Raw genomic sequence first — 26,272 nt, 5'->3', positions numbered from 1 at the left:
ATAGGAAGCAAAATTTGTGCAGAGTTCCACAAGAACAGGAAGTTTAGTCTCTTTAATTCTTTATGTTAATTCATTTAATTGACCGCTGCTACAGCCATCAAAACGCTACTTGTTCACTGTTGGACGTCAAATGCCGTGAACCACATGTTGCGCCCCTTCAATATTTATAACAACAGCTGTGCACTTCTAAATGTGGATTGCTATGGGTGAAGTCAAACACTCCGGTTACACTGAAGCGAGTCATTCTGCGTTTGGGATGTGAATAAACGGTTTTGTGCCGCTCTGTATTGGAGCTTTTCTTGTTTATTACTTTAAATGTTTTCTGGGATAAGAGGCTAGCGATAATTATTTAGCCTATTTATCTTTTTAACATCCCCATGAAGCACGTCTGATTGGGTAACATGGACACAATGCAGATTTATACACACTGACTGGTCGATTAATAGCTCAGACAATGAACCGACTGGTCGATTGGTATTTTTAAATAGAGATAGACCAATATTTATTTTTTACAACCGATACAATGGCAATTATTTGTAAGTTTACATGTCCGATAACCAATATGCAGAACCTATTTTTAATTAATAAAAAAATGCATTTCATCTTTATATTGTACAACTTAAAAATAGAGCTTGCACTCAAGTAGGACAAATCGTACACGAATATTCATTTATTTATTAAGAGGACGCAACAGGACACCAGTTTTTATATTTAAACAATAAGGCATAATAGGTTGTACTATATCATGAATATAGTCATGGCTGTAAGGCATTGTTAGGCCTGATATGGCACAGCCTCGAGTGACTAATTCAGGGCTCCAGGCCAAAAAAATGACTTGGGCTATGTTCACACTGCAGGCAAATCTGATTTATTTCTCAAATCAGATATTTTCAGGCAGACTGTCCGTACTATTAATTGCAAGTGATCAGATTTGCGCATTCAGACATAACCAACCTATATGAATGGGTTGCTTTGGTAACGACGTAGGCATACCCACGTGATGATGCTTTCAAAACGGATGCGGGAAAAATGGAGGTGCATCTTCTCGCTCTCCAAATAAGCGCCCTGTCGTGCTTACTAATAATAAAGGACAAAATCATCTTTTAAAAATAACTCTAAATTACATTCATTAATTTACAAAAAAAAACTTGTTTAATTCATTAAAAAAATTCACTGCAAAGTAATCCTGCAGTTATCAAGTGTTTTTGTCTTGTTTTCCATTTAAAATGAGAAGAAATATATAAGATGTTTAGACTTGATTTAAGAGAATATATCTTAAATATAAGTGTATTTTGTATAAGTTTATATTTTCACTTGTTCATACTTCTGCCAGTGCTGTAAAGACAAAATATACTTTCAAATATAAAGTCTTAATATCTTATATGTTGCTTTTCAGTTAAACGTATCTTATTTTATGGATTTTTAGATATTTTACAATATTAAAATATGTTAAACATTATATTCAACATTCTCTGATAACAGTTTTTTCTTCTGCAGTAGCTGCTAAATTAAATGTATGTAATGAGTTTCAGATATTTATATTGGAAAATGAACCAAAAAGACAAATCAAAAAACTTTTTGCAGTGTATAAAAGACTATCCTCTCTCACCTTTTTGTTCACTTCTATCCATCTTTAACTCACAAAAAACAAACTCTTAATAGAGCTGTGTAATGCAGATTTTCTTTACGATAAGATACAAATCGTGACACATACAGAATATTATGATTCAATACATCATGTGCCGATTATCAGCCGGGAGAAGTTTGAAATTATCGCTCTGTTTTTCACATGACTCGTGATGAGGAGGAGGGCGTGGCCAGGACGTGAGGGTGCACGGCTGGCGCTGTATGTTTCTCGTTGATCATCTGACTCGGTGTCGGCCGTGCACCCTCACGTCCTGGCCACGCCCTCCTCCTCGTCAAACTCATGTTGCGTTAAATTTGATTTAAATGAAAGGGATCCTCTACAATATTTAACGCTGACAAATCGTTTCAGCCCTAACATGAATACATGAAAACAGAAATGAACTTTATTAACCTCTAATAAAAATCCACGTACTGTCGTCTCTAGAATAAATCATGTCTTACCAGGAAACAGATCTTTCTCATAGACTCGATCACTGGTCTTCTCGCTCACATCGTTCTTGAGTGTGCAGGTGTAGTAGTTGTCTCGGTTCTGAGTATTTTTAACTGTTATGGACTCTCCTTTTGGAGGACCGGAAATGGGTGTGCCGCTCAGTGTCTCTCCAGCAGAATTCTTCCAGATGATTGTTGCATCAGCATCACATATTAAATACTTGACATCACGATTACTTGTGGGCTCTATTCTTATCTCTGGTTTGGGGACAGGCTCTGTAAAAGACACCATTTAAAAATGTATAAGAGTAAAATCCACCAAGACTACAACAACATAATGAAGTCAAAAACGATTAAACTACCGTAACATAATATTCTGTTGGCAGTGTCATATAGCTGTGCCCTCACATCCAATGATTACCATACTGTGGTACATGTCCAAAAAACATGGTAGAATCTTAATACTTATTGGTTTGTTTAGATCAAGAAACTATTAATCTTATTACCATTTTATTCCACGGTACATACTAATATATGTCACAGACTATTTCTAGTTAAGTGTGGCATCTGTTTGAGGAAAATCTATACTAATAATCTACATTCACTCACCCATAACAGTCAAGGTGAATTTATTTTGTTGCTCTTTACTGTTGATCTCAATGGAATAAACTCCACTATGATGAAGCTTTAAACCGGTTAAAGTGATTTCTCCAGTCTTATTATCGAGAGTTGCGATGCCTTTAAATTTAGGATTCGGAACATCATCACCATCCACAGGCTCCCACTCAATCACCTTGACAACAGTTCCAGCATTGTCTTTGTGTTTCCATAGAATGCTGGTGGTAGGAGAAGGAATATTGTCTGGACGAAATTTGACATTCTCACCCACTGCTCTCTTCACATCTTGACCTGTGAATGAAGAGAATATGTTAGTGAACATTTAATAAGTAAGTCAAATATCATTCTTGTGCCCCCCAGAAAATTCTGACGCCTCCACCACAGTCAGATGGTGAAACGAGAGAACCTATTGCCCACCCTAAAGGTCAAAATGCGTCCCCAAAGATCTCATCCTAGTACCGGCCATGTTTTAAAGTACCATGTAGTTATTCAAGTTCAGAGTTCACCAAGCTTGAACTTTGCAATTTCTTCACATGACCTTGCGGTATCGGTCTGTCACGTTCAGGTACATTTGAATGGGAGTGAATGGGACGCGTATAAGTGTATGTGTGACCGGCCCCTTACTCAATATTTCGGTACAGATCCCCTTAGACTACAGGCGGGAATGTTTTTTTCTGAAATAGTTTTGCATTCCTCGCAAAGAAAATACCATGGTTTTATTATTACTAATCTTATTTTAACCTTAATATTCATAGTAAAACCATAGTGATAATAGAGGAAAATGAAAACTATGGTAATAAAACTATGGTTTTACTACAAATACCATGATTAATCTATAGTAAAAAACAAAGGTTACTATACAGTATACTGAATGAAAATCATGGTTTCTGCCAAAACTTTTCCTAGTTAATACAATATTAGTATGGTTTCATGGTTTTACATTTAGTAATGTTGCAGTAACTATGAAAAGTAAGTAAAGTAAATCATAGAGCATAACCATAATTACCATAGTTTTAGTTCCCCTGTGTTATACTGTGGTTTTATTACGAATATCAAGGTTAAAACATGGTTACTGTAATAAAACTGTGGAAAAGTTATTATATGGGAAGGCAAAAGTATTTCAGAAAAACCCCGCCTGTCCTCTAAGGGACTCTATGATGTAGTTTATTGTGAGTGAATAAACAAAAACTGCAAAAATATCGCGTGACTGACGATACACGTAAAGTAATATGTAATGGTATAGTTATTACAATGTAATACTTAGTATTTCAAAATGAACCTATAAAGCAAATTATACCGCTTGAATGCGGCAGACAAACGGGACGGGCCTTTAACGAGTTTCTTACGAACGTTTAACTTCGAAAGCCTTGCTTACCTGACACACACTGTACGACGATTGAGATCAAGATCCACTTTAGATGTTTCGCCATTTTCATACAAAATACGCTTTCATGCACTTATTCGCCTATATTTTCCTCATAAATACAGGCCCGTTTTATGTTACAGCCGCACCCGCCGGAACGGATAAAGGAAGTGAAAAAACGAAAGCGAAAGTGGTTAGAAGGTAACGCTCCTGAAGCCTAAGTCTCACGAAAGTCTCATTCACTGTTACTAAGGTTAGGTTTAATGGTAGGGTTAAGGTTTAGGGGTACGTGCAAGCCTATGTTTTCTGTAGGACTTCAAATAAACACAATAAACACAATGTTCGAACGGCTCGTGCAGCTCTCGCGCAGTCGGAAATTACGCCACTTATGGTATTTAACATTGAGATATCTCTCCTACGGGAGAGTCTCTGGCATTAGGATTTCCCTTAAGAAGCAGCAGTCCTCTTGTAAATGTTCACGGTAAATCTAATACCTCAAGCTGCAATTAATCGAAATCACCCGTGAACAAGAAGAAAGCATGTTAAAAACTATACAATTCAGAAACAAATAATCTCTGTCAATATTGTCTGGTTGTTTCTCATGACACATGTGGCTAATTTCTCACTTAAAATCATTTTTCAACCGGGAAAGTACAAAAACAAGACACAGTATTTGAAAGTAAAGCAAACTTTACCGCGTTAGAGATTCAGAAAACACACACTAGCCTTATAAGATAAGCCAAAGATGATTTATTAAAGGAAACGGGCCACTTCTACTTAAATGAATGGGAGACGGTTGGAACGCCTAACGGTTAACGGATGTAGAAAGAAAGTCCCGCCTTACAGGTAAAATAGCCAATCGCCTTTTAGAAACAGACATCGCCTGTCAATCAATTACATCGCGCATGCGTATTAGCTATACAAACCGGGGACATTTTTTAGCGTAATAAGAGTTTAAGTATCACAATTTATGATTCCAGTATTGTCAGATTTGATGATTTTAACTTTTTTTTTTTTATCGTAATATTGACCAACCATTTATGATATTTCGGTGTTTCCCCTTCAAGTAGATAAGAGCTCACATTTAAGTCACTGTTGTCTTTTATTTAGCATTAAAAATAATCGCAATTCTAAAAATTCAATGGACATTTCAGAAAAATGCATTAATGCATTGCAATATGCCATATGGCAAAAATATGCATGAATATTAAACAATAAAGTATAAAATACAACAATTTCAAACAATCAATTTTCAAGAAAAATATTTAAGTGTTCTTTTCAGGTTTCCAAACAGGTGACATTTTTTTTTTGTTATAAGGAAGAGTGTTTATTTTTATTAATATGAAGTTGAGAATGTAACTGTTACAGAAGAAAGAAGTACAAAATAATAACACATAATTATCACAAACTATATTGTCCATTAACTGTATTGTAGCAGTTACACGAAAAAATGTCATCCAACCTAAATACCATACATCATACATGTCTTCCTTCTAATTATTTAGCATAGCACAAACAACAGTACTATATATAGACTAGTTTCAATAATAAAAAATAGAGTACATGAGGTTTGCATTGCATATTAATTATTCGTTAAACCTTCAAGAATCAAAAATTTATAATACATTGTTAAGTATGCATGTAATGTTTCATAATACGCCTTTTAATATGTTTTAACTTCTTATGAATATTTTTAACCACAAATAAAATACACTATAATAGTTACTTATAGTTATAGCCATGTACTGTATTTTATTGTAGTAACAATTCTACTGGCTATATTACAGTTTACAGATCCATACACAGATTCACACAGGCTATATGAACTTCTAATTATTGGTACAGTCTTTAAGAATGTCAGTATCTCCGGGGGTCTGGGTATCTCAGCGAGTAAAGACCCTGACTATCACCCCTGGAGTCATGAGTTTGAATGACTCTAGCTAGGTCTCCTAAGCAGCCAAGTTAGCCCGGTTGCCATGGTAATGCCCTCAACAAGCCATGTGATAAGACATTACTGATTTTAAAAAAAACAGCACCATAACTATTTAAAAAAAGTTATTTTTGATCAAATCTAGACAGACCCATTTCCAGCAGCCATCAGTCTAACCCCTTATCCTTGATTAATCATGCTAAATTAATAATTTGGTATCAAATTATATCAAACACAGTTGAAAGATATTTGGTTTGTTAAATGAAGCTTAACATTGTCTTTGTGTTTGTTTTTGAGTTGCCACAGTATGCAATAGACTGGCGTGTCTTAAGGTCAATGTTAGGTCAGAAGTGGCAAAAAAAAAAAGAAACAGCTTTCTCTAGAAACTCATCAGTCAATCATTGTGTTGAGGAATGAAGGTGATACAATGCTTAAAAATAGCCAAAAGCTGCAGATTTCATCCAAAGGTGTCACTACAGTCTTCAAAGACAAAGCACGACTGTCTCTAACAAGGACAGAAAGAGATGTGGAAGACCAGTTGTGCAACTAAACAAGAGGATAAGTACATCAGAGTCTCTAGTTTGAGAAATAGACGCCTCACATGTCCTCCGCTGACAGCTTCATTGAATTCTACCCGCTCAACACCAGTTTCATGTACAACAGTAAAGAGAAGACTCAGGAGGCCTTATGGGAAGAATTGCAAAGAAAAAGACACTTTTGAAACAGAAAAACAAAAATAAAAGGTTCGAGTGGGCAAAGAAACACAGACATTGGACAACCGATAATTGGAAAAGAGTGTTACGGATCTTAACCCCATTGAGCTTTTGTGGGATCAGTTAGACTGTAAGGTGCGTGAGAAGTATGGCAAGTGCAACAGGAAGTGTGGGGTGAAAGGTCACCTGAGTATCTATACAAAATTGATCATTAATCTAACAGCTCATAAAAATCTTTGTTTAAACACTGACCCTTAACACTTTACTCATTTTAAACCATGACTTGCATTGCACATAAATAACTAATATTGTCAATATTCAAGATGTTAGTCAGAGGTGAACTGGCCAGTGAGTTTGATTTCTCCAAAGGTTATTTTTCTCCATTGTTTGGTTTTTCTAGAACTTATAAGATTATGTCCCTCTGTTTACTATGGCCTTGGTGGCACGAGAGGGTCCTACACAATATTAGGCAGGTGGTTTGATGTTGTGGCTGATCGGTGTGTGTACATACTGGTTTGTGGTGAGTTTACTGGTGCACTATGGCTGATGTTGTTTCATTCAGGTGGATGCTGCACACTGATGGAGGTTGAGGAGATTCCCCTGTTCACTGTGTAAAGCGCTTTGAGAGAAGTGTCAGAAAAGCACTATATAAATGTAACGTTCATTCAGACATACAGAGACAGAACAAAGAATAAATCTAAATGACATATTTGACAAAGAAACATCAAGGTACTGACATCATACAGCCTTGTTTTGTGAGGTTTTTCATAAATCCAACTGTGATCATTTGTGGATTGAAATAAAAGGTAAATGAATAAAGGTTGTAAATAGACAACTAGAGAATAGAGCGACAAAGTGAAAATAATACTGTATTTATTTCCTTTGTTATCATTTAAATGCACTCAAAATAAATAGCAGTTTATCTTCATTGCAAGACAACATTTTATTGTGGTTGGAGCACATGTTATCTCAAATAAAAAAGAAATCTAAATATTCCAGTTGTAATAACTGTATAAACCTGTGCGCACACACGCGTGCATAAACTGTATTGCATAACAGTTACTCTATTTTGTAATGAATGTAACATCGTAGATAAAACAAATGAAAAAAGTAAGAGAATAAATTCATAGAAAAGCAGATGTCTTGTGTATGATACTGCACACCACAAAGTCTCACTATCTGTGGCTTTCCCTTTAAATAAGAACACATTACCAGATATAGGGTGACCATACGTCCTCTTTTGCCCGGACATGTCCTCTTTTTTATTTTTTTCTGGACATGTCCTCTTTTTCGGACCTTAAAAATGCGTCCGGCCAGGATTTCTACATTTGCAAAAATGTCCGGGATTCAGCTGTGCTTGCATTATGATGTGTATCTGGTCTAATACTTTATTTTGAGTGTGCACATGTTTGCATTGCTTTAACCCCTCTTTGCAAGTCCCGCCTTCTCACGCACCAATTAGTCAATTATAAGAGGCTTGCAGCAACTATTGGCCAAATTCCTATCTGTCAATCTTTTGAGCCCTTTACCCCCCCAAACACACACACACACGCACACGCACACACTCCTCTTTTTGGAAAACCAGAATATGGTCACCCTACCAGATATCTTGCAGACAACAAGGATTCATTTTCATGCTAACAATCAGAGTAACAATAGTGCAGGATGATGACTCAAAAACTTCCTTAATTTATCCTTATCTAAGCAGAAAACAAACAACTGTCTTGTTACATACATTGAGCACCATTCAGGCAAGTGTTTTTTTTATATTTGTATACATTCAGTGCCATATACTAAAAGAATCGATGTATGCACGGACCACAGGAGGGCTCAGGGTTTACATGTTTGTCAAACTCCTCTCGGTCAGTGGGGTCATTCATTGGAGCACTTTTGTTTCAAAAAACAAAAGAAAGAAAAAAGTTAATGATCATTTCGAAGAAAGTTCATTTTAGGTCATTCTAATCTGGTGTTTGACATTTCAACATTAACAATTAAAATTATAACAGATAAATGAAACACACAAATTTTACATTATAAAGAAAAATGAACTGTGATGTGAATGAAGAACATTCATATATTTGGAATAATAGACACAAGATGTGGCAGATAAAATGATAATAAAGGTCTGTCAAAATAAAAGTCCCACTAACATGAGAGCTCTATTCAAATGGATGCATGAAATTGAAGAACTACTGTATAAAAATTTTATATTCAAAAGTAGCAATAATTCTTAAATGTATAATTTGTATCTGTAAGAATTTATGCAGTTCTTTTAATCAAGTCATTTTCTGTGCATTTCCATAAAACATTTTTTTTTTTTTTTGATTTGCACGAAAATTGGCCTGCATTGAATGGCACTTCAATGAATTTGATGAAGAGCACGCCACAATGGACATGAGGGTATATCGCTGTAAAACTTTAGCGTATTCAGACCATACTTAGTATTTGATATAGGCACCATGACTCCAGGGTGCCTTCTCAGTTTCGGAACAGTGCCACCTAGTGGTCACGAGATATGAAAAAACTAATTTTTGCTTATAACTTCTGAACAGTTTGTAATAAAATCATCTAGTTGGTCTCATTAGGTTCAGTGAGGGTACAGCGAGTCCAGCGATATGTAATATTCCTATGTCGGCCATTTTGGATGACTGCCATTTTTAATTCAGGCATAAAATGCTGTATTTTACAGACAACTTGGCATATCATTACGAAACTCGGTATGTGTCTTTGGCACCATGATCTGAAGCGCCACTTTGTGGTAAAAAATTATAATACTGTTTCTAAAAATGCTAAATCTACTTTTTCGATCTCCTCCAAGACTCTTTGTCCAATTTGCATGAAAATTGGTCCGCTTCATCTAGAGGCACTCGCGACAAAAACATGTTCACAGTATTTCAACTAATTCGACGGAGAACACGCAAAATTGAACTTGAGGCTGTATATCCGCAACGCTTTGAGGGATTTGGACGAAACTTGGTACGTGTCATTACAATTAGGCTCTGAGGTTACCTGCAGCATTTTGGAGTACTGCCCCCTTCTGGTCAGGAGATAGAAATAGCCAAAATGGCTATTTTGGCTTTTAACTCTTGAATGCTTTCCAGCATGATAAATATAATGCCCAGATACTACCTGAGCAGTTTCAGAACAGCGCATCATACTGGACAAAAGGTCTAATAACTAGTTATTTTTATTTAATTTTCAAATAAATCTGGGTTTTTTATGATTGAAAGTTTACTTTTCCTAACTGCTCATACACTGTTCATCGGACTCTAACCAAAAACATGTCACAAAGATTATTTTGCTGCTCATGGTGCCGATAAATGGCTTGACCCTGGTCGTTAAATGTTAAAACCTCATGGGAGATTTATAAAGAAAATCATAATATTGAAAAGCTTACACGTGGTTTACATATGGTACTTTCTATTGAATTGTTAATTCAAGAAAAACAAAACAAAGATTGTTCCTGTTTAAGACATTTCTCCCGACAAATGATTCTTCAGATTCAGCACTTTTAATTTCTAGAATGTCAAATAAACAATTAAACTGATATTCATTGATAAAATGGTTTTGATATTAAGGATAATGATATAAACTTTACATTGAGAGATCAAGAATGATTAAGAAAAAGAGAAGCATCAGACCTTATCAGGCTAGACATCCATTCCCAACTATAAATCCAGATTTTCCCCTCATTTGGGGATGCAGTCACATCTTTCAGCGGCTGATTAGCTATGAAAACACAACCATTACATAAACGAGTCAAGAACAGGCAACAACTAACAGCGAGTGTCATTAAAAAACAAGTCATTATCTAAGGAAACATTTCAACCAGCAGAGTGAAGAACAATAAACATCTCATTGCTTTTATAAAACTAGTTTTCCAGCGTCTTTATCCATCATAATGTGTTCAGTGTTTCCGCTAGGAGTTTTCTCAGCAGCGGTTATGCGCATGTGTTGTGAGTTTGCAACGTGCGTTAGTGGAGGAATAGCTTATAACTGAAAACTCAATTTTAACCTGCGCCACATCAGGATTTATTTGTGTCCTCAAAGCACCCGTTGAAAATTTAGAGCCCTGTCGGCATTTAAGCATTGCTGTGACATGCAAATGACCTAAAGTTGAGGACATTTACTGACATGGTCCATTTGGACATGATTAAAATCACAAAAAAGCTCTAGTAATTATTATATTACCCCACTTCCCATTGCAATCTTTTGTTATAGACAGAACTTTGATCAACTTACCGGCATTGTCGGGATTTTCATTTTTATCTGTGCCTTGATAATCAACCAAATAAGAAACAATTACCCATCCACTCAAATACAATCCTTTATTGCACATCTGCATTAAATGGAAGCATTTATAGAGAAATTGTTCCTTTTAAATGATTTTCAGACACTTCTACAAGGAACTATCCAAGAGGTCCCATCAGCATCTCTAACAATAGATCATTTTTAATAAACCGTCTGATGTAAATAACAGTAACATTATTTAATACTATATATAATAAGTAGTGTTTATGACTAATGATAAACATAGAAAAGAAAGCCACATACCTGGGTTTTTTCGGCATCTATCCAGACAGCGCAAAACTCCTGAAGAGAGAAATTTGCTTCAAATAAAAATACCCTTTAGCAAAGTTTGCAGCTTATCGATTAATTGACAAAACAAACACAAACTTACCCCCCAAGATTGGTGCATTTTTACAGGAATCTTGAACAGAATCTGGTGAAGGAAAATCATGAAATTATAAATATATCACTTTTTTAAATGACCAATAGAGATCCTTCTGCATTGTAATTAAGGATGCACCGATATGGACTTTCTGGACCGGTACCGATAATTCACAGCTCATTGTGACCGATACTCAATATTTAATAATAAAAAATGTTTTTGGGCCAGTTGCTATGTAAAATCCCGGGCCTGATTTGTTGTTGCTGTAGTAACCGAAGCAGGAGATGTAAAGGCACAGCCCTCTTCCTGAAAGGGGCGGGGAGCAGCAGCTCATTTGCATTTAAAGAGACGCACACGAAATCAGCGTGTTTTTGATTCCACCCAAAAAGAGGCGTTTATAACATGGTATAATAAATGATCGGTGGGGTATTTTGAGCTGAAACTTCACAGACATGTTCTGAGGACACCTGAGACTTATATTACATCTTGTAAAAAGGGGCATAATAGGTCTCCTTTAATAAATAAACAGATGGCTACCATGATTAAATTAAATAACAAACAGTGGCCATTCATTTGTTCTCCTTGCACTTGTTGATGACCGGTGAATGATACGAGATATTTGTGCTGCACTCCTGGAAGTGTCATGTTTGCAGCATCGGATCTATTTGCCATTAAGAATAATCCATAATCACGTACAATAAATTGGCTTTCAGGAATGTATACTCTTGTCATGATTAACACATAATTTACGATCAGGGTAAATTCTGTCATGTGACACTACATTTTTGCGTAAATTATTAGTCAAAAAGTGTTTCCAAACCAGTTTTTCGTGACATTCAAAGTATCGACATTTTATGCGCTAGAGTTAAACGGAAAAATATTATGCAGACACTTGTGAAATTTTAGCAATAATTTGCATTTCCATCAACTTTATTATGATAAAACTAAAACGTTTTTGCAAAAGATCCTTGGATGGAAACGTAGATATTGTTCATTTTGTGACAATTTTCTATTAATTAAGGCGATTTTCCTTTTCCTTTGAATACAATACAACCAGGTACAACAAGGCAAGATAAAGAAGTGCCATTTTCCTGTTTAAACCAGAAGTATTCATTAATAAACACATACACATTTTTTGTGGTTTTGAAAAAGGTAAATTCAGTAATCATTGCTTAACATACCATGAGTCTTGTCGTGGCATATATACAGCAGACATGCCGCGATTCCAAGGAAAAGAAGGACCAAAAGAATTACCAAAAAAACGATTAATCCAGTAGAGGGACCGGGATCTAATGAAGATAAAAACACATTAGTCTGAGACAAAAACATAAATACTGGAACAAACATTCCTAGAAACTGAAACAACACAAGGATATATTCTGGTTAAAAATAAAGTTAGCATTTAAAATAACTCACGACTTACAAGAAAATAATTTGGCATAAAGATTAAAACATTCAAACATAGTTGCTCTGAAGGTACAAGCAGTATTTTTGTATTTTTCATGAAGAATATGTACCAAGAAGATCCAACATGATTTGTTAAAAGCTTAGTTGCAGGAAGTAGAGAGAGTGCCTAAATATAGATGTGGTGAATCTGTATTCAAGTGCTCACAAAAGGACTGATTTGCATAAACATTCTTCCACGGAGGAACAGAAAGTAGAAAGGTTCAAGAACCTTAATATTAAAAATGTTACAAAGATGAGAAAAAGCACTATTTTGTGTTGTTCTCCAAAGTTGAAAAGCTTTCCTAGATTAGATGACGTCATCGGAATTGATGTAACCAAAGCTAAACCAATTGGATTGGGTTCTGATTGGTGCAAAAATCATCCATATTTGGGCAGAGAGACACGTGATTGGTGACTGTTACATATGGCCACCAGGAGATGGCGCCAAATACATGACACAGACCGAATGATGACTCAAATGACACAGAATGAAACTCATTCTGTGAAATCTCATCACTAAAATCATGTTTGCATGCTAAACAGATTTGCATGTTAACACAATTTTAGTATGATAAATTCACTTACTAACCGCATCTGTGTAAAGTTATATCCAATTGGACAACTTCGTTACTATAATGATGTAATGTCAACAAACCCTTTTTTGCATTTCTTTGCAGCTCAGTGATGTACAACTTTTTTTCTTCTGCAGTAGCTGCTAAATTATATGTACGTAAGGAGTTTTAGCTATTTATATTGGTAAATCAAAAAACGTTTTGCAGTGTATAATGGGTAAGACTACCTTCTCTCACCCTTTTGTTCACTTCTATCCATCTTTAGCTCTCTTAATAGAGCTGCGTAATGCAGATTTTCTTTACGATAATATACAAATCATGACACATACAGAATATTATGATTCAATACATCATGAGTCATCATGTTATAATCTAGCTGCAGCAAATGTGCACGAGGGACGAGTGACTCCGCACGAGAACGTTTATCAGCCGGAAGAAATTTGAAACTCTATCGCTCTGTTTTTCACACGACTCATTGTGACGAGGAGGAGGGCGTGGCCGGGACGTGAGGGTGCATGTTTGTGTATGTTTATGTTTGTTTCATGTTGAGTTGAACCTCTAATAAAAATCCACGTACTGTTGTCGCTAGAGTAGGAAGAAAACAGATCTTTCTCATAGACTGGATCACTGGTCTTCTCGCTCACATCGTTCTGGAGTGTGCAGGTGTAGTAGTTGTCTCGGTTACGAGTATTTTTAACTGTTAAGGACTCTCCTTTTGTAGAACCAGAAATGGGTGTGCCGCTCAGTGTGTCTCCAGCAGAATTCTTCCAGATGATTGTTGCATCACCATAACAATTTAAAGACTTGACATCATGATTTTTTGAGGTCTCTATTCTTATCTCTGGTTTGGGGACAGGCTCTGTAAAAGACACCATTTAAAAATGTATAAGAGTACAATCCACCAAGACTACAACAACATAATGAAGTCAAAAACGATTAAACTACCGTAACATAATATTCTGTTGGCAGTATCATATAGCTGTGCCCTCACATCCAATGATTACCATACTGTGGTACATGTCCAAAACACATATCAGTACCATAGTACATTTTGGTTTGTGTAGATCAAGAAACTACTAATCTTATTACCCTTTTATTCTATGGTACATAACAATATATGTCACAGTCTATTACTAGTTAAGTGTTTGGGGAAAAAAATATAATGTATTTTTAAAAAAAAGATACATTTAGCTTAGCTAACATGGACACAATGCAGATTAAACACACTGACTGGTCGATTAATAGCTCAGACAATGAACCGACTGGTCGATTGTTTAAAAAAAAAAAAACAATTATAAAAAATTTATTTAGGAGCCCACTAAAACATTAGTAGACAAATGGTTGTTTTTAGTTGCCACATCACAGAATTGCTCGATTTAGATTGCTGTTCAGAAACAAGATAGAAAGCTGAAGGAAGACCGCTGATAATCCATTAATCGAAGGTTTAATAAACCGTATACAGTATATAGTTGAGAAGATAACTTTGCATTCCCTTTTGTCTCAAATGTTCACACCCTTTTCATAATTTAATCAAATATATGAGATGTTTTTTATTTAATAATGCTCTTCACAATCTACATTACAGATATTTACAGAAATTATCGTATGCATTTAGTAGTGTGTTGTCTTCTTGAGCATCAATGAATGTTTGTAAATGGTGTAATAGTTGTGAATAAGTCCCTCAATTGTCCTAAGTGTAAAAAGCTTGATCTCATATATATATGATGCGGGACTTTAATTATAAAGAAGCCCGAAATACACATTGGACTCTTATTTTGAAATGCCTGCGCTCCCAGTTGTGAGCTCACTGACGGCTGATTCGCTGAGAAAGTGAATCTGATTCAAACTGCTAAGTGACCTTTTTGTTCACTTCTATCCATCTTTAACTCTCTTAATAGAGCTGCGTATCACAGATTTTCTTTACGATAAGATACAAATCGTGACACATACAGAATATTATGATTCAATACATCATGAGTCATCATGTTATAATCTAGCTGCAGCAAACGCGCACGAGGGACGAGTGACTCCGCACGAGAGCGTTTATCAGCCGGGAGAAGTTTGAAACTCTATCGCTCTGTTTTTCATAAGACTCATTATGACGAGGAGGAGGGCGTGGCCGGGACGTGAGGGTGCACGGCTGGCACTGCATGTGTTTGTGTTTATGTTGAGTTTTACATTAAACTTTATGTTGACTGTTCCATCGGTTCTCGTCTCCTTCTTCCCGGGTTTCGGCCACTGTAACAGTTCAAGGATGGGCAAGGAGGCAGCAGGAACTGGCTGAACAGTCAACATAAAGATTAATGTAAAACTTAACATTAAATAAACACAAACAATCACACACACACACATGCAGCATGGCCGAGTGCGTCTTTCTCTCGAACTGGCGTCTCCGGCTCCCCTTTATCTCGCTCTTCCGTTGATCATCTGACTCCGTGCCGGCCGTGCACTCTTACAGCCCGGCCATGCCCTCCTCTTCGCCACACTCAAGTTGCGTTAAATGTGATTAAATGAATGGGATCCTCTACAAATTTTAACACTGACAAATCGTTTCAGCCCTAACATGAATACATGAAAACAAAAAGGAACTTTATTAACCTCTAATAAAAATCCACGTACTGTCGTCTCTAGAATAAATCATGTCTTACCAGTAAACAGATCTTTCTCATAGACTCGATCACTGGTCTTCTCGCTCACATCGTTCTTGAGTGTGCAGGTGTAGTAGTTGTCTCGGTTACGAGTATTGTTTACTGTTATGGACTCTCCTTTTGGAGGACCGGAAATGGGTGTGCCGCTCAGTGTCTCTCCAGCAGAATTCTTCCAGATGATTGTTGCATCTCCATCACATATTAAATACTTGGCATCATGATTACTTGAGGTCTCTCTTCTTATCTCTGGTTTGGGGACAGGCTCTGTAAAAGACACCATTTAAAAATGTATAAGAGTACAATCCACCAAGACTACAACAACATAATGAAGTCAAAAACGATTAAACTACCGTAACATAATATTCTGTTGGCAGTATCATATAGCTGTGCCCTCACATCCAATGATTACCATACTGTGGTACATGTCCAAAACACATGGTAGAATCTTAATACTTATTGGTTTGTTTAGATCAAGAAACTATTAATCTTATTATCTTTTTATTCTATGGTACATACTAATATATGTCACAGGCTATTACTAGTTAAGTGTGGCATCTGTTTGAGGGAAAATCTATACTAATAATCTACATTGACTCACCCATAACAGTCAAGGTGAATTTATTTTGTTGCTCTTTACTGTTGATCTCAATGGTATAAACTCCACTATGATGAAGCTTTAAACCGGTTAAAGTGATTTCTCCAGTCTTATTATCGAGAGTTGCGATGCCTTTAAATTTAGGATGCGGAACATCAACACCATCACTGTCCCACTCAATCGCCTTGACAACAGTTCCAGCATTGTCTGTGTGTTTCCATAGAATGCTGGTGGTGGGAAGAGAAGGAATATTGTCTGGACGAAATTTGACATTATCACCCACTGCTCTCTTCACATCTTCACCTGTGAATGAAGAGAATATTTTAGTGAACATTCAATAAGTAAGTCAAATATCATTCTTGTGCCCCCCAGAAAATTCTGACGCCACCACCACGATGGTGAAACGAGAGAACCTATTGCCCACCCTAAAGGTCAAAATGCGCCCCCAAAGATCTCATCCTAGTACCGGCCATGTTTTAAAGTACCATGTAGTTATTCAAGTTCAGAGTTCACCAAGCTTGAACTTTGCAATTTCTTCACATGACCTTGCGGTATCGGTCTGTCTCGTTCAGGTACATTTGAATGGGAGTGAAAGTGTAAGTGTAAGTGTGACCGGCCCTTACTCAATATTTCAGTACAGAGCCATGGCCGCCACTACCATTGAGGACACCAAGAAAAAATACAGTGGACATGACCTTGAAGTGTAGTTTCATTGTGAAGTGAAAATAGCCGACGAGACAATTATCCTTGCATCAACGGACCATCATGAAAAGGCTGCAACAAACTAAATTATTGTTTGGAAAGCCAGCGGAAGATGAGCCGACAAAGAGAAGGAGGGAAGGTGAGAAAGTTAATGGTTATGCAGCAAATAGCTACAATATGAGATGCAATAGGGCTACCAATGAGATTCAAACTTATATCCTACTGAAATACTGAAATCCAGTGGAGTTGCAGCTAATCTGCACTGACAATTAAGCTAAATATTATATGGATAATGAATGTGTTGTGAAGTGATGGATATTATCCTTTTAATATGCACGGCCCAAACATAACCTATTGTTGAATGATATTACGGTCAGTTATTGCCAGTATTATAATAATAATAATAATAATAATAATAATAATAAAACAAGTCTTACTTACAAACTTGTTTTATTATTATTATAATGTTAAATTGAACAGAGGAGACAGGAGAGAGAAGTCAGGCAGTTGAGGAGGAGAAAAAAGGGAAATAATCGGTGAAGGGCCGTCCCAAGACAGTCAAGATGTGACACTCACTGTGAAGGTTCACTCAGAAGGTTCAAGCTTTGCAGCCAATGACCCTGCAATATATAAATGCAAGGGACAGGGCGGGAAAGTTTTTCTGAAATAGTTTTGCGTTCATTCTCAAAAAAATTACCAATGGTTTTACTATTACTAATCTTATTTTAACCTTAATATTCATAGTAAAACCATAGTGATAATACAAGAAAATGAAAAATATGGAAATAAAACTAAAAATATAATTTTGTGGTTATTATGGTTCTATTACAAATACCTTCACAAAACAAATATTTTACTTTTCATAGTTACTACAATATTAGCATGGTTTCAAAACCATGTTTTTTGGCAGACACCATGGTTTTGCCATATCTTCTGTGCTGGCCCCAGTAGAAACCTTGTCGGAGATGGCAAAGTGTCTTGGATACCCCGAAGTGTCCTGACCCTATACACCTGTGGCAAGCTGCTAGGACTGGTCCTCTTAATGCTTTTGGCACTACCACCTGCCATCTCTCCTCCCCAGTAGCAGGCTCCTTCCATGCCCGTTGGAGCACAGGCTGCAGATCCTTGTCCTGTTCCTGTTGCAGCCTCCATTCTGGTGTTTCAACCACCTTAAGCATCCCACAGGCGGGCTGTGCCACCATGTCCTCTTGACGTAGCTCATTCTCACACGTTTCTTTTCCACAGTGGCGACAGCCCTCAGCAGCACATGGGCATCTAGAAAATGCATCTGCATTGGAGTGAGTGGACCCAGCTCTATGGACCACCATGAAGTCATATGATTTAAGCTATTCCAGCCATTGTGCCACTTGCCCTTCGGGTTCTCGGAAGGTCATCAGCCATTGAAGTGCAGTGTGCACTGTTCTTATTGTGAATGACGCCCCACACAGGTAGTATTAAAAGTGTCTAACGGCCGATCTCCCATCTAGTGGCACAGTAGCGCCGCTCACTCTTACTGAGCACACTGCTGAAGTAAGCCACTACTTTCTCTCCATCTGGCCCTTCTTGCAACAGTACTACCCCCATGCCAACATTGCTAGCATCCGTGTCTAGGACAAAAGGCAGAGCAGTGTTGGGGGAACAAGGACAGGGCTCTCAATCAATGCTCGTTTGAGGGTGTTGAATGCTTTCTGGCAGTCCTCAGACCTATGGAAGGTACAGTCTTTCTGCTGGAAGCAAAAGAGTGGTGCGCTTCTATTCAAGAGAACCCTTTCACAAATCTCCTATAATGGGAGACTAGCCCCAGAAAACTTTTCAGTTGCCTCTGGTCAGTGGTGGTCAGCCAGTCTCTGATGGCATAAATCTTCTCCTCTAAAGTGCCAATGTCTTCACCCCCTAATTTGTGTCCCAGAAACTCCACCTCACGTCTCATAAAGTGGCATTTATCAGGGTGCAACTTCAAGCCGGCTGCCGCCACACTCTCCAGCACTCACAGCAGGGCTTCAAGGGCTGCCTCGAATGACCCACCATGGATCAAAATGTCTTCTAAGTACACGAGGCACTCCTGACGGGGAACTCCACTCAGCACCTTGTTGATGAGCCTCTCAACCTCTCAGGGTAGAATTTTAAACTGCCAGAGACCCTTGTATGTGCTGAATGCAGTTGTGGCAGGGCGGAGGGCGGGGCCGGGTTGTGATTATACACACCCGGTCCCTTATCAGTGTAACGTAGTTCAATGGAAAGGAGGAGGCGAGAACACCCCTCCACGTCCGGGAGGTCCCTCCTCCTTCCAGGGGACTCTGCGACGGGCATCCCTCCTCCTTCCCGGGTTTCGGCACCAGTGTAACGTAGTTCAATGGAAAGGAGGCGAGAACCGGCATGGCAATGTAAATTATAGTTTAATATAAATCTGAAGCAAAAGACAAACAAACACATGATGGACATGTCCATAAACGATCTCTCTCTCGTCGCACCACCCTCTGCCATCAGCCTTTATGCCTCTCGGACACTTAATTAGCCGAATAAGGGACCGGGTGTGTATAATCTCAACCCGACCCCGCCCTCCGCCCTGCCACAGCAGTCTCTTGCCAGTAGCCACTTTGAAGGTCAAGGGTGGAGAACCAGAATGAGCTGGACACTAAGTCAAGTGACTCGTCTATTCTAGGTAGGGGATATGAGTCTTTTTTTGATATTTTATTTAGCGGCCTCTAATCTACACAGAACCGCCATCTGGAACTTTTCTTCTGGGGCACCATGACAACTGCCGAGGCCCTAGGATCAGATGGGTCAATTATACCTTTCTTCATCATAACGCTAGCTCTTTGTCTGCTGCAGAATCCCCGGTATCAATAACATGCCACACAAGATAGGTGAGGCCTACCTCATTATCATTAAAAGGCACCTATTATGCCCCTTTTCACAAGAATCGTTGGTGTCCCCAGAATGTGTCTGTGAAGTTTCAGCTCAAAATACCCTACAGATCATTTATTATACCATGTTGAAAATGCAAATTTTTGGGTGGGAATAAAAACAAGCTGTTTTTGTGAGTTTTTGTCTTTAAATGCAAATGAGATGGTGCTTCCCATCCCGTATCCAGAATAGGGCGGAGTTTTGACATCTCTGCTTTGGATAATTAAACATCATAACAATATAACTGACATGAAAATTGTGGTTATATGTTTGAACTGGAGTCAGACACTGATGAGGGAGAGACTCCATCAGAAGTAACAACTTTGAGAATGAACCAGGAAGTTTCAGAGTGGTTATTTTATAAATGTATTTATTTGTTGTAGAGTTTTTTTCAACAGTTTTGCAATGTTGGATGAGCAACACATACACAAATACTGTTACAACGTTTGCTATGCGCTATAAACAAGTGTGCCGCACAAGCCCTCAAAAGTGAAGCCAAAACGTCTCGATCGCCCCCCGGTGACTGGTCCTAGTATAGGTCATAAACCCCGCCTCCCCATGTTATTCAACGGGACGTGAGACCGACTAAACAATTAAATGACACTTCACATATCTTTTTTCCAAAGATAGTTTCTGTCATTTACTGTAGTTTCTATCACGTTGATGTCATTTCAAGTGTTTGTTTTCAAAATAAGTTTGTTTTTAGTTATTTGATGCTCTAAAAACGGTGCTGTGACATCATGATTGACACCTGTGATTGACAGGTTCTCTGAGCTAAGTAGACTTTTTTCGATCTTGAAGCACTAAGGAGACTGAGCTTTAAATGTAGTATCTAAATTTCTATAATTAATTATTTCACACCATCATAAATCAAAAGTGCAGGGGCGTGTGCTTGCGATTGATTCAGCGAGTGAGGGCGGGGCCTTGATTTCGCAGCTTTACTTCCTGCTCACTACTGCGCAGGTCTGGTGCCGAAATCGCAACTGCGCAGACTCAAGTCCCAAGATGTCAGCACCATATCGGGACACTGGCGGCTTCAGTTCTCACCAATGGAAAAGAGCTGAAGGGCGTCGTCCATCTTTTTTACAGTCTATGGCTATAAAGAAACAACACATAAAAACAAACACGTTGAACATGTTGCGTAATGTTCACTTATTAATTGGTGTACAGGTGCAGCACAGTCCTTCAACAGTCGTGGGCAGGGCCATCACTTTGTACAGAATTTGAACGGTGAACGGAGACAGTTCTTATGATTAATGGGAATTAAAAAAAGGACTGGTTGGATTTTTATCATTATAGGGTGGTTGTGTACACACTGCCGCACACATTTATCTTCAAACACCATGTAAAAGTGAATTTTGCATAATAGCTCCCCTTTAAGAGCAAAAATGTCTTTGAAATCTGACATGACCTGCCATAAGTCATCCTGCTGATGTTGGTTCAGCCCATCACTGTTTTTGGCCCAGATGTCTCTTACTGCCGAAACCCATTCCAAATCCTTCTCACGGAGTTGTATGGGGCTTTGGGCAGGGCCAACCTGGGGTAGCATGTGTTGTGAATTTGAAAAGCAAGTTGGGTCGAGCTGCTGATAGGAGGACACAGCAGCCAGGCGTGACTTGAGTTCTCCGTAGCATACACAGATATGGGCGAAGGTGGGGTCATTTGCACAGCGTGTCTGTCAGGAAGAGCATGTAAGTCTCCGCTTAAGTCTACTACACAACCTATAGCCTAAAAGAAGTCTAAGCCAAGTATGCAGGGTCTTGCACTTCAGCCACCCATGTGTTGAACGACACAGACATGTCTCAGACATTGAACAGAAAGGACACCTTTCAAAATCACCAGTCCCAGTTTTTAGTCGAGCTGATGTCGGTTCTACTGCAGTCCCCACTGGGACCAGATCAGGATGCACCAAAGTCGTATTTGATCCTGTGTCGACCAGGGCTGTACACGTAACTCCCTCCACTAAAATTGGTATGTGGCATAATTCCACCCCACTGTCATTACTGTCTCTATAGCGGCTGATATAGCACATTCACCCACCCACGTTCCCCATCTTGAGGCGTGGGCATACCCAGGGGAGTATCATCACAGGCCCGTGTCCTCCCATCTACACTGGCCTTTGGGCGTTTCCCTGTAAGCCACTGAACCTGGGAAATTGTCTAATCAGGTGGCCCGGTTGGCCACAGCCCAAGCAGCATAGGAGCCGATGACATGTGCGAAGTTCTGACATTGTTCGGCCCTGCTGCAGTGCTGCTGTGTGTGCGGTGTTATCTCATCGTATAGGCTCTCTGGTGGGTGGATCTGTCATTATTGCAGTTCGCACCACTGGTGAAACGACACCCTGTTCCATTCCATTTCCTACTATCTCTCTTTCCACAGCGAGCTCCAATGCTTCACTTAAAGTATTAGGGTGAGCCAGCTGCGTTTGAATATGTAGTTCTCTTAGGCTCAGGGCTTGGATAAATCAGTCTCTAGCTAGTTCATTCTGGACTGTGGGTGGCATGTCAGCATAAGCACGTTTGCATAGGCTTTCAATGTCATTAGCCAAAACTCTTAAATGATTAGTTCACCCAAAAATGAAAATGATCCCATAATTTACTCACCCTCAAGCCATCCTAGGTGTATATGACTTGGTTTTTTCAGCGAAACACAGAGTTATATTAAAAAATATCTTGGCTCTTCCAAGCTTTATAATGGGATTTTTTGGTACCTTTAGATTTTAAAGCCCAAATAAACACACTTATCCATCAAAAAAGTAATCCTTACGGCTCCAGGGGGTTAATAAAGGCCTTCTGAAGCGTTTTTGAAAGAAAAATATCCATATTTATAACTTTATAAACTATAATCATTGGAATTGAGCGTCACTGAATTTGTGACACGGGACATCAACCCGCTAGTTTTAAAGTTAACAACAGCGATAGCAGTATCATTTGTTCAAGCGACTTTCCAATTGTAAAAAGAAATGTCTGTGCGAAAAGGTGCAGACGTTCCTCTCGTTAGCGACGAACGAAATGAAAAAGTGTTTCAGGAAGTGTCTCAGCTGTTGGCCGCACACAGATACCACCGGACCTCCCAACAGTGTAGGGAAAAGTTAAAAAAAAAAAGTGACTACAGAACCATCAAGGAAAAGTGGAAGTGGTTCGACCTAATGGACGCTATCTAGACCGGCGAGCAATGGGAGGGAGAGTGCCCTGTACTCGGCCACGGCGTTGTTGGAGTCCACGTTGGAGGATGGTACGTTAACTCTATACTCTGCTTGAAAGCTTCACTTTATTTAGTTGAGCAGCTACTGGAAAGCTTCTAAAACAATCAGGCCAATTTAACTGTTACACTTGTGTAAAATCATCATGCAACAACTGCTTTATGCAGCACAATGAGCTAGTAGCTAACAGCTAGCAGTCGTGTTATTGTTTATTGTTTTGTGTCGCGTTTAAGATGATGTCACGGCAGTAGAGACGGCGCAACTATGACGATCAGCCTATAATCCCACCCACGTTGATGCGGCACTAAACTGCAGTGGAAAAGCAAACTCAGGAAAGTAAAGCGAGTAGAGTTGAGTCGAACCGTAAGGTGCAGTGGAAAAGTGCCATAAGTCCGTCACTTCTAACAGCAAATGTAGCGTTTCACATTTAAACACAATGCCAGTTGAACTCTGTAGTGTTTATTGAACACGTCACAAAGATTGAGCTGTTATGGTCGAAACACACCTCCACACTTCTCAATCTCACTGCCATCTTGCTATTCTCACACGCTGCACACCACACACACACACACACACACACACACACACACACACACTCTCCTCTACACTGTAAATCCAAACTCGCTCACTCTACTTACACTTTTGTGGAAACATAAAACTTTGTTTAGTCCAGCACAGTAACATGAAAGTTTTGAGTGCACTTGACACAAATTTAGGTGTTGTTTCTACGCAAAGCTTTTAAATGGTAAATGGTCTTAAGTTATATAGCGCCTTTTTAACCTTAGCGGTATTCAAAGCACTTTACACTGTGACTCATTAACACACCAATGATGGCAGAGCTGCATGCAAGGCGCTTGTCTGACATTGGGAGCAACTTGGGGTTCAGTGTCTTGCCCAAGGACACTTCGGCATGTGGAGTCGTGTGGGCCGGGAATCAAACCACCAACCCTGCGATTAGCGGCCGATCCGCTCTACCACCTGATGTCATCACTACATAAAAACAATAATTTTTTTTGTGTTCAGTAGACTGTTAAATTAAATGCCAAGTACACAATGTATTTGTTGTTCATTGAAATTGAGCACATTACGCTATACAGTATGTGCTTTATAAATCTTAGTACAGTTAACTCAAAAGTGAAAACTTGTTGACTTAACATTAAAATAAAATATGTCAAACTAACATGATATGTGTTTTTGTGTCAAGTGGACAACATTTTTATGTTGTTTTGACATTTCTGACCATTTGTGTAGACTCATGGATGAGTTTATAGTGTACCAGAGGAAGAATCAACAAGGAAAACTCTCTTCCTCCCACTTAACTCCACCCCCCTCCCATAATCATGTATAAACACAACATTATTATTTAACTAACATAATACTGAACATTATGAACCTAGTAATGTAACTGCAATGACATTATTGTAATTGTAAAAATTGTAATTATTCAGTATTTCAAAATGAAGCTATAAAGCAAATTATACCGCTTGAATGTGCAGACAAACCGGAAGACTCTTTTACGAGTTTATTATGAACGTTTAAGTTCGAAAGCCTCTCTTACCTGACACACACTGTACGACGATTGAGATCAAGATCCACTTTAGACGTTTCGCCATTTTCATATAAAATACGCTTTCATACACTTATTCGCCTATAATTTCCTCATAAAATACAATCACATTTTATATACAGACACACCCGTAAACGAAGAAAGCGAAAGTGTTTATTAGTGGGCGCACTGGGCGCGTGCGTCAAAATTAGCTCTGGCTGTCCAGCCAACATTGCTTTTTTATTTTTTTATGCTTTATTTGAAAATTCAGTTTACAGTGTGGTATAACAAAATTAATACACAACAATGAGTAATAAGAATAACAGCAATATAAAGAATAGTTCAAGAAAACACTTTACCAACACCATAACTCAAAACAGAACAAAACTAAAAAGTAACTAAAATAATAAAGAAAGAAAGAAAGAAAGAGAGTATTACTTAAATTAAAAGAAAATTACACATTAAAGTAAAAAGTTTGTAGGCCTTGTAAATAGTATGCTTTTTTGTTAAGAGAAGATGAAATATTAATCAAATACTGTTTTATCTCTTGTAAGTTATCATACAAAAAAATACAAAGTTTACGATTCAAAAACGTACATTTATGAATATAAAATCTACATAGGTGTAACCCGCACAAGAAGAGACAGTCACAATGTAAGTCAAAAACTGCTTTTATTAAAACAATAAAAGCAGGCAACAGTACAAACGGGCAAATCCAGTGAAGAGTCGTCGAGGGAAGCGTAGGGTCAAAAGCCGGGGAATCAAAGAGAGTAAAGGGGGGCCAAATCCGGGAGAGTAGTCGAGGGGAGCGAGGGTCAAAGCCGGGGTAAACAGGATGTATATAAGAGGGGACTAGAGGGAGCAAAAGGCAGGGGAACAAGAGGAATAGGGGGCTGGCAAGCTAAGAGAAGGGTCAAAACTAGACGAGACTAGCGGGGGGGGGGCAAAACTAGACGAGACTAGCGGGGCAACGATATGGGGAACTAAATACATACAATAACCAACCCGAGTGAAACGAAAGGGTTGTGATATATATAGGGGAACAAACGAGCGGTGCAGGTGAAACGAATAACTAGGTGATGGGACGAGTGCAGGTGTACATAATAAAGGGGTGATTGGGAAAGTGCCGGTGGTCATAATGTTCTGGCCACCGGAGCGTGCATGCTAACATGAGTCAGAGAGGGAGAGAGTTTACGAGCGAGAGCTCAGTAATTGCATAAAGAGCGTGAGTGCTCGAGGGAGGAAAAAAGAGCGTACGAGCTCAAGGGGCGGAGCGAGGGAG

General features: G+C 38.5%; 1 protein-coding gene across 22 annotated transcripts in view; it reads right to left on the bottom strand.

Moving 5' to 3' along the window:
• Positions 1–26,272, bottom strand: part of LOC127643460 (uncharacterized) — a 119,969-nt gene that overhangs the window by 10,357 nt on the left and 83,340 nt on the right. For 8 of the 22 annotated variants that reach the window (XM_052126246.1, XM_052126240.1, XM_052126226.1 and 5 more), the window contains 2 exons: positions 2,686–2,985; positions 2,089–2,352 (listed from right to left, as the gene is read on the bottom strand). In XM_052126246.1, coding sequence (XP_051982206.1) covers positions 2,089–2,352; positions 2,686–2,985 — 564 coding nt within the window. Of the gene's footprint in view, positions 1–2,088; positions 2,353–2,685; positions 2,986–7,718; positions 8,588–10,341; positions 10,430–10,942; positions 10,976–11,254; positions 11,294–11,381; positions 11,424–12,553; positions 12,662–13,967; positions 14,250–16,038; positions 16,303–16,636; positions 16,818–26,272 lie in introns of all 22 variants that reach the window. The other 14 variants (XM_052126230.1, XM_052126235.1, XM_052126228.1 and 11 more) reach the window with 12 other exon arrangements.

This window comes from Xyrauchen texanus, chromosome 5 (assembly GCF_025860055.1).
Source record: "Xyrauchen texanus isolate HMW12.3.18 chromosome 5, RBS_HiC_50CHRs, whole genome shotgun sequence".
Lineage (NCBI taxonomy): Eukaryota > Metazoa > Chordata > Actinopteri > Cypriniformes > Catostomidae > Xyrauchen > Xyrauchen texanus.
Note: the sequence above shows the minus strand (reverse complement) of the source record. Positions and strands in the feature narration are given on the sequence as shown.